This window comes from Bos taurus, chromosome 9, assembly GCF_002263795.3.
Source record: "Bos taurus isolate L1 Dominette 01449 registration number 42190680 breed Hereford chromosome 9, ARS-UCD2.0, whole genome shotgun sequence".
Lineage (NCBI taxonomy): Eukaryota > Metazoa > Chordata > Mammalia > Artiodactyla > Bovidae > Bos > Bos taurus.
In genome coordinates, this window is record NC_037336.1 from 41,192,247 (window position 1) to 41,205,991 (window position 13,745).

A 13,745-nucleotide genomic window follows, 5' to 3' on the forward strand; every position below is an offset into this window, starting at 1 on the left:
TGGAATCAACCTAAGTGTTCACTGACAGATGAATGGATAAAAAAGATGCGGTAATATATACACAAGGGATATTACCAAGTCATAAAAAAATGAAATAATGCCATTTGCAGCAACATGGATGGATCTAGAGATTATCATTTATTATATGTGGAAAGAATCTAAAATAAAAGCATACAAATGAAATTATTTACAAACAGAGTCACAGATATGGAAAGCAAACTTATGGTTGCCAAAGGGGAAAATGGGGTGGAAGAGGGATAAGTTAGGAGTTTGGGATTAACATATACACACTACTATATATAAAATATTGGGTTGGCTAAAAGGTACATTCAGATTTTTCCATAGCATCTTATGGAGAAATGCAAATGAACCTTTTGGTCACCCCAGTAGATAATCAACAAAGACCTACTATATAGCATAGGGAACTATATTCAATATCTTATAAAACCTATAACAGAAATGCATCTAAAAAATGTATGTGTGTGTATCTGAATCACTTTGCTACACACCTGAAACACATTATAAAACCAACTACATTAAAAAAATTTTAACAAATTTTTTAAAATAAGTAAAAATATAATAAAAATATAAAAATTTGAAGTGGCAAATGACTTCAACAGGCATTTCTCCAAAGATGATATATAGATGGCCAATAAAAATGTGAAGATACTCAATATCATTACTTATTAGAGAAATGCAAATCAAAACCACCGTGAGACACCATTTCACAACCATTAGAATGGCTACTACCAAAACAACAACAGAAAACAGGTGCTGGAGAAGATGTAAAGAATGGGAACCCTTGTGCACTGTTGGTGACGTGAAATGATATAGCCTCTGCAGAAATGAATACAGACATTCCTCAAAAAATTAACAGTAGAACTACTATATCATCCAGTCATTCCATTTCTGGGTATACATCACAAGGAACCGAAAGCAGGATCTTGAAGAGGTATTTATACACCCCTGTTCATAGTCGCATTATTCACAATAGCCATGAGACAGAAGTAACCCAAATGTCCTGATGAGTTAACGGATGGAAAAATATGATATAAACATACAAGAAAATATTATTGAGCCTTAAAAGGAAGCAAATCCCATCACACACCACAACATGGATGAACTTTGAAGACATTATGCTAAGAAAAATAAAAGTCACAAAGCGACAAATGCTGTATGAGGGACCTAATCAAATCAAATTCATGGAAACAACGTAGGATGGTGGTTGCTAGGGGCTGGAAAGAGGAGGAAAGGAGGAGTTGTTTAATGGGTACAGAGTTTCAGTTTTGCAAGATGAAAAAGTTCTGCAGAAAAAGTTCTGCAAAGGAAGAACCTTGCAGACAAACATGAGTAAGCTTAACACCACTGAAACATTTAAAAATGGTTAAGATGGCAAATTTTTTCACTGTAGTTTTTAAGGTAGACAGATAGTTCCAAGGTAGGCAGAGTTCACGTGAGTCTCAGTGAACTCCAGGAGTTGGTGATGGACAGGGAGGGCTGGCGTGCTGCGATTCATGGGGTCGCAAAGAGTTGGACACGACTGAGCGACTGATCTGATCTGATAGTTCCAATAATAAGGTAAGCAAATAGGCAGAGGAACCAGAGATCAAATTGCCAAAATCCGCTGGATCAAAAAAGCAAGAGAGTTCCAGGAAAACACCTACTTCTACTTTTTTGACTACACCAAAGCCTTTGACTGTGTGGATCATAACAAACTTTAAAAATTCTTTGAGAGATGGGAATACCAAACCACCTGACCTGCCTCCTGAGAAATCTGTAGGCAGGTCAAGAAGCAACAGTTAGAACTGGATATGGAACAACAGACTGGTTCCAAATCAGGAAAGGAGTACGTCAAGGCTATATATTGTCATCCTGCTTATCTAACTTCATGTGAGATGCCGAGCTGGATGAAGCACAAGCTGGAATCAAGATTGAATCAAGATCTCAATCAAGATACTGAAAAATATCAATAGCCTCAGATACGCAAATGACACCACCTTTATGGCAGAAAGCAAAGAAGAACTAAAAAGGAGAGTGAAAAGGTAGGCTTAAAACTCAACATTCAAAAAACTAAGATCATGGTATCTGGTCCCATTACTTCATGGCAAATAGATGGGCAAACAGTGGAAACAGTGAGAGACTTTATTTTCTTGGGCTCCAAAATCACTGCAGATGGTGAAATCACTGCAGATGGTGATTGCAGCCATGAAATTAAAAGACGCTTGCTCCTTGGAAGAAAAGTTATGACCAACCTAGACAGCATATTAAAAAGCAGAGACATTACTCTGCCAACAAAGGTCTGTCTAGTCAAAGCTATGGTTTTTGGTGTTAGAGAAGACTCCTGAGAGTCCCTTGGACAGCAAGGAGATCAAACCAGTCAATCCTTAGGAAATCAGTCCTGAATATTCATTGGAAGGACTGATGCTGGAACTGAAACTCCAATACTTTGGCCACCTGATGCAAAGAACTGATTCATTGGAAAAGACCCTGATGTTGGGAAAGACTGAAGGCAGGAGGAGAAGGGGACGACAGAGGATGAGATGGTTGGATGGTGTCACCGACTCGACGGACATGAGTTTGAGCAAGCTCTGGGAACTGATGGACAGGGAAGTCTGGCGTGCTACAGTCCATGGGTTTGCAAAGAGTCAGACACAACTGAGCAACTGAAATGAACTGAGATAGTTCCACATGGTCCAGCTTGCAGATGAATCTGAGGGAGAGGAGTTTAATACGGAGAACAAATATAATGGTATTCTACTATGAGTTATTATATTAATTATAAATACCGAGGGGGCTCTTTTAGGGGGAAGAGAGTTTTATCTTTTTCACTGAAAGTAGTATATATAGCCTGCTATGGGTAAAAATGGGCTTCCCTGGTAGCTCAGAGGTTAAAGCGTCTGCCTGCAATGTGGAAGACCTGGGTTCGATCCCTGGGTCGGGAAGATCCCCTGGAGAAGGAAATGGCAACCCACTCCAATATTCTTGCCTAGGAAATCCCATGGATGGAGGAGCCTGGTGGCCTACAGTCCACGGGGTCACAAAGAGTCAGACACGACTGAGCGACTTCACTTCATGGGTAAAAATACTTAGATCTTCAAATGTTTTGGAGAGATTAGCCTATCAAACTTTTAAAAAATGTTTCCAGGGACTTCCCAGGTGGTCCAGTGGTTAGGACTCCACACTCCCAATGCAGGGGACACGGGTTTGTTTGATCCCTGATAGGGGAGCTGGATCCCACATGCCACAACTAAGACCCAGTACAGCCAAATAAATATTAAAAAAAAAAAAAAAAAAGATTTCAACTGTTGGAGTGAATCTCGTAGCATATACTCATGGATGACAGACTACAGTGAGTGTCTCTAGATGATTTTGCTGAGCCCCAGCCTGGGATGAGCCCCAAACTAGAGGAGCCCTTGGAAAGTCTATTTGCTTCTGGAAATTTAGGGTTTTTCTAATAGACTTATAAGAGTCTATCTAGTCTCTTAAAAGCCTGCCTTTATCTCATTAGTCTTGGTATCTTGTTAGGGTAAGAGATGAGTTTTTATGTTATTAATGGTTCATCTCTAACCCTACAGAGCAGAGTATCAAATCTACTTTTATTCTGAATCTTTCTTTGGCTAATTTAGGATATCAATGGTTATCTCAGTTTCTTTGGTGTTGGTCATTTATTCAAAGACCAATCTTATCCTACAAAGGGTGGAAAACCATAATTTATTGAGTACCTATTACACATCAGTCAGCATACTGGACAATTTGCCCATTTTTGTTTGTTTGTTCCTAAACTACATGATTACATTGTACACTTAAGCTAAAAATATTAAGTTAGTTGCCCAAAACCTAGGCAGGGGAGAACTAGGATTCAAACTGAGATCTGCCATATACTTCTAGTATATTAGGTCACCTCTATAATCACAGAGAGTTATAAGTAGAATTGTCTGGTCTACTGTTTATTTCAAATAAAAATAAAAAGGGAAAATTCTCTCTTTTTCATCTATTTTACTTATTTAATAAAGAATAGATGGCCCAAAGCAGTCTTCTCTAAATTTTTCTGCTTCCCCCTCCTCTCAATGTGACAACCAGAAAAATAGTGGTACCTAACCAGAAGACTATTATTAAAAGCTGTAAAAATTAGTGCAGATGCTTATGTCGTAATGTATTCCTAACAGTGTTGACCACTATTCTTTCTGTACATAAAATCTGTCTTCATTACACAGTTCATTGACTGAACTGACAAGCAATTAAATTCTAGAATTGTGACATCAGGATTTTAAGACTAGAACTAAATTATTCAATAGAGAACAGAATAAAAAGTCATTTACTTAGAAATATCATGAATATATTTTCATCTTAAATTTCTCATAGCAGGAAGCACCACATGTATATTCATTTTTCCACAATACCTGACAAGAAGAAATGCTTATTTCTTTTAATACACTAAGACTACTCACTAAAATAAGTACCTGAAAAACTTTGAATATTTGTTAATATTGAAGAAAAAGTTCATGCTTGTTACCACTTCTTAAGAATGATGGAGACCTGACTTCCTGTTTCTGTTGTTAATCTGCATCATGTTAGAAAGAAGGAATAGGAAGAGGTTCCAGGAAGGTGTGATGATTCTTAATTCGGTTTAGAAGCTGCTGTGCCACCGGTCTGAATTCTGTTTCCCAGTGGAGTTTGTGATAGTTTTTTAGGTCTTGGTCAAAACTCCCATTCAATGCTAGTTCTTCATCTGCATCAGAAAAATTAAAATTACAGCAATTATTTAGAAATGTAATCCTACTGAATGAAGTTTAATTTTTGATGGCATGAGTTAAACTCATCCTGAGTCATCTCTAATTGCAACAAGGGTTTTTTACAGGAGTAGTTCTTTATAGAAAAAATTTTAAGTAAGTGTATGATAGTTTCTTAATTTAAAAAAATATATAATCTTGAGGACTTCCCTAGCAGTCCAAGTGGTTAAGACTCTATGCCTCCACTGCAGGGGGCCTGGGGTTGGATCCCTGGTCAGGGAACAAAGATTGTGCATAGTGTGTGGTGTGGCAAAAAAAATAATAATAAAAGAGATAGCAATCTTCCTTAAAAAAAAAAACAAAAACCCTAGACTGAATTGAGTTCTTACTTCAATTTATCCCTAATGTTACATCTAACTTTATATCCAAAAGATAGATCACAATTTCTCAGAATAAACAAAGTATGAATAGATTATTTCCTTATCTGCACATTAAAAATGTTAATTATTAATTCTTTAGTGGTTGACAAATATAAAAGAAGTTAGGAAATCTTTTGGGAAAGTAGCACAGTTGAATCTGACTGAAAACCAACTTTGCTCATTTCAGAGCAGCCTGGACAAACTTCTTTGAAAAGATAACACCTCCCTCCTTCTGCCACCTTATGCTCTCCACAAGAAAAGTGAAAAGTGGAAGACTTTGAGAATCCTAAAGAATATAAGAATCCCAAGTGAATCGATGTATAATGCAGAAAAGCACTTGTTAAAAAAATGCAAAATTACAACCTTGATTTGTTTCTTAATCCAACAGCACTTTCAATTCTGTGAATATCGTGAAAGTATATCCAACCCAAGTTGGAAGACAGATGGCTACTGAGGTTTCTGCACCGACCTGCCACTGCATTTCTCTCTGTTTACACTGGAACCCATGAGAAGGACTTCAGGAAAATACACTGGCCTGCCAGTCAGAAGGTTGGCTCTGCCACTTCTTAGGTCTGAGGCTGAGGCAGCCTTCTTAAGTGGTAACCACTAAGTCCTAAAGTGACCACAAATATTGCTGCTTGCATAATTTCCAAACTTCTTTCATAAGGTCCACTAAATCCTACCATCAAACACTTCCTTGGTGCTTACATCAAGTTTCCTACCCTGAATATTCTCGGTACACACAAAGTACACTGTGTGTGCTTTGGCACTACTGGTGTTGGTGTCACCACCCAGAATAAGATAAGTCTGGAATCCCAGTTTGTACCTTCCCGTCCTCTCCCCCAGCCAATTGGATAGCTATGCAACTCTGAGATAAGTTCTGGGCAGACACAAACAATTCAGCAAAGCTCTCCATGGAGACCCCTGTAAGCAAACCTGACTCTCCCCACCCATTTGATAATCAAGGCCTTGAAAGGAGGAGAATCCAGATGGTGTCTGATGCCTTGAAAGGCCTTCCTGTTGGGCTATTTCCAAACTAGAGGGGTCTGTGTGACTCTGAGTGCTCTTCAATTCCTAGATCTACTTCCTGCTCACTCTTCTGCAGATGTTCTGAGTACTAAACTTTCGTTAAAAATGAATTCTCTTTTTTTATGCTCTTTTCCCAAAGCAGCTTAGGACTGATGGCTGCCCAGGCAACCTGCAGTCTTTCTCTCTGTCCAGGACTTTGGCTGGGTTTGATGATTTTAGCCAAGTCACTGTTTTGGTGTCTGGGGTTTCTTAATCTAACATTGAGACTATATTACTTTTCTTGAGGCTCAACGTATAATTAGTTAATCTACACTTGTACCCTATTAATTGTAAATTGGGTTAGGCAAGATAACAAAAGTGGCCAAATAACTATAGATAAGACAAAAGCAGTCTCAAGTTGCAAAGTGAATACAGCAAATGCATAAAATATGTCATATTACACTAGGTGTTAAATTTGGAACTTGTATTGCAATGAACAGCAGAAGCTAACCCAAGAAAACCTTAGATCTATGATTTTCAAACTTTTTTTTTTTTACTGTAACCTAGGAGAAGTCCATATTACATGATGACTATATACACATATTAACATATTTATAAACAAATACAAATGTTTCATGACAGAATACTTATCTTTTCTACATGTAATATATTCTGATATTCTCTTTGTTTGCTGCTTCATTTTTCAAACTGGTTACAGTGTGAAAAGTACTGATTTAGATAACCAGTTATTGTTCAACTTTCTTTGTACACAGCACACTTCCAAACACTAGAATTTTAGGTAAGGTTTTAGAAAGGATTAAAAGGCAAAAAGGCAGAAACTGAAAGATGAGCCCCGCAGGTCAGTAGGTGTCCAATATGCTACTGGGGAAGGGCAGAGAAATAGCTCCAGAAAAAATGAAGAGGCTGAGCCAAAGCAGAAACAGTGCCCAGCTGTGGTTGTGTCTGGTGGTGAGAGTAAAGTCTGATGCTATAAAGAACAATATTGCATAGGAACCTGAAATGTTAGGTCCATGAATCAAGGTAAATTGGACATGGTCAAGCAGGAGATGGCAAGAGTCAATATTGACACTTCAGGAATTAGTGAACTAAAATGGATGGGAATGGGTGAATTTGATTCAGATGACCATTATATATCTACTATTGTGGGCAAGAATCCCTTAGAAGCAAAGGAGTAGCCCTCATAGTCAACAGAAGAGTCTGAACTGCAGTACTTGGGAGCAATCGCAAAAAAGACAGAATGATCTCCATTTGTTTCCAAGGCAAATCATTCAACATCAGTGTAATCCAAGTCTATCTCCCAATCACTAATGCTAAAGAAGTTGAAGTTGAACCATTCTTTAAAGACCTATAAGACCTCTTAGAACAAACACCAAAAAAAGATGTCCTTTTCATCATAGGGAACTGGAATGCAAAAAGTAGGAAGTCAAAAGATATCTGGAGTAACAGGCAAGTTTGGCCTTGGAGTACAAAATGAAGCAAGGCAAAGGTTAACAAGAGTTCTGCCAACAGAACACACTGGTCATAGCAAACACCCTCATCCAACAACACAAGAGATGACTCTACACATGGACATCACCAGACAGTCAATATTGAAATCAGATTGATTATATTCTTTGCAGCCAAAGATGGAGAAGCTCTATACAGTCAGCAAAAACAAGATCAGGAGCTAACTGTGGCTCAGATCATGAACTCCTTATTACCAAATGCAGACTTAAATTGAAGAAAGTAGGGAAAACCACTAAGCCATTCAGGTATGACCTAAATAAAATCCCTTATGATTACATAATAGAAGTGATGAATAGTTCAAAGGACTAAATCTGGTACAGAGTGCTTGAAGAACTATGGGTGGAGGTTCGTATCATTGTACAGGAAGTGATGACTAAAACCATCCCCAAGAAAAATAAATACAAGAAGGCAAAGTGGTTGTCTGAGGAAGCCTTACAAATAGCTGAGAAAAGAAGTGAAAAGCAAAGGACAAAGGGAAAGATAAACCCAACTGAATGCAGAGTTCCAGAGAATAGCAAGGAGATAAGAAAGCTTTCTTAAGTGAACAATGCACAGAAATAGAAGAAAACAATAGAATGGGAAAGACCAAAGATCTCCTCAAGAAAATTAGAGACACCAAGAGAATATTTCATGCAAAGATGGACAGTATAAATGAAAGAAATGGCAAGGACTTAACAGAGAGTGTTCAAGAAAAACATATATTTCTGCTTTATTGACTATGCCAAAGCCTTTGACTGTGTGGATCACAATAAACTGTGGAAAATTCTGAAAGAGATGAGAATACCAGACCACCGGACCTGCCTCTTGAGAAACCTATATGCAGGTCAGGAAGCTACAGTTAGAACTGGACATGGAACAACAGACTGGTTCCAAATGGGAAAAGGAGTACATCAATGCTGTATATTGTCACCCTGCTTATTTAACTTATATGCAGAGTACATCATGAGAAACGCTGGGCTGGAAGAAGCACAAGCTGGAATCAAGATTGCTGGGAGAAATATCAATAATCTCAGATATGCAGATGACACCACCCTTATGGCAGAAAGTGAAGAAGAACTAAAGAGCCTCTTGATGAAAGTGAAAGAGGAGAATGAAAAAGTTGGCTTAAAGCTCAAGATCATGGCCTCTAGTCCCATCACTTCATGGGAAATAGATGGGGAAACAGTGTCAGACTTTTTTGGGGGGTCTCCAAAATCACTGCAGATGGTGATAGCAGCCATGAAATTAAAAGATGCTTACTCCTTGGAAGGAAAGTTACGACCAACCTAGATAGCATATTGAAAAGCAGAGACATTATTTTGTCAACAAAGGTCCGTCTAGTCAAGGCAATGTTTTTTCCAGTGGTCATGTATGGATGTGAGAGTTGGACTGTGAAGAAAGCTGAGTGCCAAAGAATTGATGCTTTTGAACTGTAGTGCTGGAGAAGACTCTTGAGAGTCCCTTGGACTACAAGGAGATCCAACCAGTCCATTCTAAAGGAGATCAGTCCTGGGTGTTCATTGAAAGGATTGACACTGAGGCTGAAACTCCAATACTTTGGCCACCTCATGCGAGGAATTGACTCATTGAAAAAGACCCTGATGCTGGGAGGGATTGAGGGCATGAGGAGAAGGGGACGGCAGAGGATGAGATGGCTGGATGGCATCACCGACTCGATGGACATGAGTTTAGGTAAACTCTGGGAGTTGGTGATGGAGAGAGAGGCCTGGTGTGCTGCGATTCATGGGGTCTCAAAGAGTCGGACATGACTGAGCGACTGAACTGAACTAACAGAAGTAGAAGAGATTAAGAAGAGGTGGCAAGAATACACAGATGATCTGTACCAAAAAGGTCTTAATGACCCAGATAACCACAATCATGTGGTCACTCACCTAGAGCCAGACATCCTGAATGTGAAGTCAAGGGGGCCTTAAGAAGCATTGCTGCTGCTACTGCTAAATCGCTTCAGTTGTGTCCAACTCTGTGTGACCCGATAGATGGCAGCCCACCAGGCTCCCCCATCCCTGGGATTCTCCAGGCAAGAGTACTGGATTGGGGTGCCACTGCCTTCTCCTTAAGAAGCATTCAGTTCAGTTCAGTCGCTCAGTCATGTCCGACTCTTTGCGACCCCATGAATCGCAGCACGCCAGGCCTCCCTGTCCATCACCAACTCCCGGAGTTCACTCAAACTCATGTCCATCGAGTCGGTGATGCCATTCAGCCATCTCATCCTCTGTTGTCCCCTTCTCCTCCTGCCCCCAATCCCTCCCAGCATCAGACAAAACTAGGGAGGTGATAGGACCCCAGCTGAGCTATTTCTAATCCTAAAAGATGATGCTGTGAAAGTGCTGCACTCTATGCCAGCAAATTTCGAAAACTCAGCAGTGGCCACAGGACTGGAAAAGGTCAGTTTTCATTTCAGTCCCAAAAAAGGCAATGCCAAACAATGTTCAAACTATCATACAGTTGTACTCATTTCACACGCTAACAAGGTAATACTCAAAATCCTTCAAGCTAGGCTTCAACAGTACATGAACCAAGATCTTCCAGATATACAAGCTGGATTTAGAAAAAGCAGAGGAACCAGAGAGCAAATTTCCAACATCTGCTGGGTCATAGAAAAAGCAAGGGAATTAAAAAAAAAAAGTCTACTACTGCTTCGTTGACTATGCCAAAGCCTTTGACTGTGTGGATCACAACAAACTGTGGAGAATTCTGAAAGAGATGGGACTACCAGACCGCCTGACCTGCCTCCTGAGAAACCTGTAGGCAGGTCAAGAAGCAACAGTTAGAACCAGATATGGAACAGTGGACTGGTTCAAAATCGGGAAAGGAGTACATCAAGGCTGTATATTGTCACCCTGCTTATTTAACTTATATGCAGAGTATATTATGTGAAATGCCAGGCTGGATGAAGCTCAAGCTGGAATCAAGTTTTCCGGGAGAAACATCAACTTCAGATATGCAGATGATAGCACACTAATGGCAGAAAGCAAAGAAGATCTAAGGAGCGTCTTGGTGAAGGTGAAAGAGGAGAGTGAAAAAGCTGGCTTGAAATCAACATCAAAAAACAAAGATCATGGCAGCTGATCCTATCTCTTCATGGCAAATAGATGGGGGGAAACGTGGAAACAGTGACAGATTTCATTTTCTTGGGCTCCAAAATCACTGCAGCCATGAAATTAAAAGATGCTTGCTCCTTCAAAGAAAAACTATGACAAATCTAGACAGCATCTTAAAAAGCAGAGACATCACTTTGCCATCAAAAGTCAGTATAGTCAAAGCTATGGTTTTTCCAGTAGTGATGTACAGTGTGAGAGTTGGATCATAAAGAAGGTTGAGTGCCGAAGAATTGATGCTTTTCAACTGTGGTGTTGGAGAATACTCTTGAGAGTCCCTTCAACAGCAACAAGGAGATCAAACCAATCAATCCTAAAGGAAATCAACCCTGAATATCCATTGGAAGGAGAGATGCTAAAGCTGAAGCTCCAATACCCTGGCTACCTAATGTGAATAGCTGACTCATTGGACAAGACCCTGATGCTGGAAAAAACTGAGGGCAGGAGGAGAAGGTGGTAACAGAGGAGGAGATGGTTGGATGGCATCACTGACTCAATGGACATGAGTTTATGCAAACTCCAGGAGATAGTGAAGGACAGGGAACCTGGTGTGCTGCAGTCCATGGAGTCACAAAGAGTCGGACACACCTGAGTGACTAAACAACGACAACAAAAGGACTCAAAACAACTCTGTCAGTGACCATTATAACATGGTCTCTACTACAGTTTAAGGATCCTGTGCATCACTGCACTCTTTCCTAGCCTAGTGTTCAGCACCAGGTAGCTACCAGGGGTTTGATTACTGTTGTAACTCTTATAAGGCACAGTTCTCACATGTTCTAGAAGCACCTGATGACTCTTTGGCATGAGCATGATGATGTGACCCTCTACTTTGAACACTGGGGCCCCCTCTATCCCTTATCACATAACCTAGGTTCTAAGTTCCACATATCTTGTTATTTAGTTGCTAACTCGTGCTTAACTCTTTGCAACCCAATGGACTGTAGCCCACCAGGTTGCTCTGTCCATGAGATTTTCCAGACAAGGATACTGGAGTGGGTTGCCATTTCCTTCTCCAGGGGACTTCCTGACCCAAGGATCAAACCTGTATCTCCAGCATTGGCAGGCAGATTCTTTACCATTGAGCAATCTGGGGAAGCCCTCCACATACCTCAGATGAATATAAAATAACCCAGAGTCATTTACGTTCACAATAGCAAACTGTACACACTAATCACCAGTGTATACTGGTGATCACCAGTTGCCAGCAGCCCTGAGAGAAGCTCATGGTAGTGTGCCAGGGCACACCACATAAGAACTTCAAGATAAACAGATTGCTCATGAGTTTATGAGAAGTGGCTATAGCACATCAGGAAGTTTTAGACAACATTCTTTTTAAGTCACTTTCCTAAAAGACTGTCAACATCCCAACCACACTGAGTCCCATTACTTTCTTTTTCCAGCTTCCCATCACGAAAAAGTTGGGTAACTTACATTGCTATATCAATTGCCCTGCGGTGATTTCTAAAAACAGTGCTCACACTACATTGTGGGACTTTTGTGATATAACAGCTCATCCTGTTTTCAAAACGGCCTGTTGTTTTTTTAACCTATCGCTGTTAAAAAAATTGAAATTTAAGTATACTCTCACTCATATATCCATTTCAATTGCTGCCACCCAGCTGGCCAGACACAACTACAGCCCGTGTCAGAAGTAAGGCTCTGAGGTCCACACTGTGGAGAGAAGAGCCAGGAAGTAGCCGGTCCTCACGGCTTATAAGCAGCACTCGTGATCACGTGAGAAGTGCATGCCATGCTCTGATGATGACCTGGCTCCCTGGTGGACTGTATTTATTTTTCTTACCTGTGCCTCCATCCCCTTCCAGGGTTGGGTGGGATGGGGTGGGGTAAGGGCATACTATGTAATGGAACAGCAGAAAAATACAGGGGCTCAATGTTTACTTTCTGATGAAAAGCCCTTTTGCTACAGTATGATCTTAGGCAAGTCACTTAACCCTCCTAGACGTACCTACCTCCACTGTCACCTAGCTGATGACCTTGGATCTTAGAAGGATAGAATGAACGTCCTTTTAAAAGCATACAGCACTATTAAAGATACCACCATTGTCAGTTAATCCACAACCATCTATCAAGAACCTGCTTTGCCCAAGGCAATATCCTTTCCTTAAAGTGGCTCCGTTGGAGTGGGCAAACAAAAGGTACCAAACAATAATACAGAGCAAGTTACACAGCTCATGATTAATTGCTATGTAAGCAGTACAGCTTCCCTGTGACTGTGGGCTTGGAAAGCTCACGGGAAGGGCCTGCTAGGACCGGCAGCCTTGGGCCAGGCAGGTAAGAGACCTGGCCAGAGCAAAGGGGCAAGGTTAGGGAAGCATGAGGGGAAGCCTAGTCCTGCTCCAGGGAGGGCTGACGGGGGGAAGAGGCAGGAACAGGCCCATTATAGTCAAGGGCACGCCAGGTGCGCTGCCCGCGTGTGAAGCCAGCCATGCCCACATCCCTTCTTAGGTGGTGCACACGGCCCCACCAGTTTGCTACATATGGTTGACTGTCCCAGCCTGAGGTGCCAAAGGAAGCCACAGACAGCCTGCAGTGGAGGCAGCTGCTGCCTGAGGCACGAAAGCCTAGAGCCCAGGAGATGACTCATGGAACCAGTCACATCTTCTCCCCAAATGGGAGACAGAAAGTCGTGCCAACAGCAGAGGAGACAGAAGCCCACTCACGACAGCACCAAGAAGCGGCCTTGAGACAGCTGGAGCCATGGCCACACAGGAGCCTAGAGGCAAACGAGGGGGAGAAAGGCCTTTTTCCTTAAGAGAGGAGACAGAGCACTGCTGGGTCTCAGCAGGGTCGGGTAGATGATGCCTGCTACTCATGGGCTGCCTTCCACATCCTGAGTGCTGGTCCAGCAGGCTCTGCACAATGCGCATGTTTCCCAGCTTCCTTCTTTCCAGGGCATCCTTCCCTTCAGCTCCTTCACTAACTAGGGTGGAGTTCTCAGT

General features: G+C 41.2%; 1 protein-coding gene across 5 annotated transcripts in view; it reads right to left on the bottom strand.

Annotated features, from left to right (window-relative positions):
* Nucleotides 1-4,297: 4,297 nt before the first annotated feature.
* Nucleotides 4,298-13,745, bottom strand: part of ARMC2 (armadillo repeat containing 2) — a 242,905-nt gene continuing 233,457 nt past the window's right edge. For 4 of the 5 annotated variants that reach the window (XM_059889700.1, XM_059889698.1, XM_024996614.2 and 1 more), the window contains one exon: nt 4,298-4,729. In XM_059889700.1, coding sequence (XP_059745683.1) covers nt 4,572-4,729 — 158 coding nt within the window. In that variant the 3' untranslated portion in view covers nt 4,298-4,571. The remainder of the gene's footprint in view (nt 4,730-13,745) is intronic. The other variant, NM_001075801.2, reaches the window with a different exon arrangement.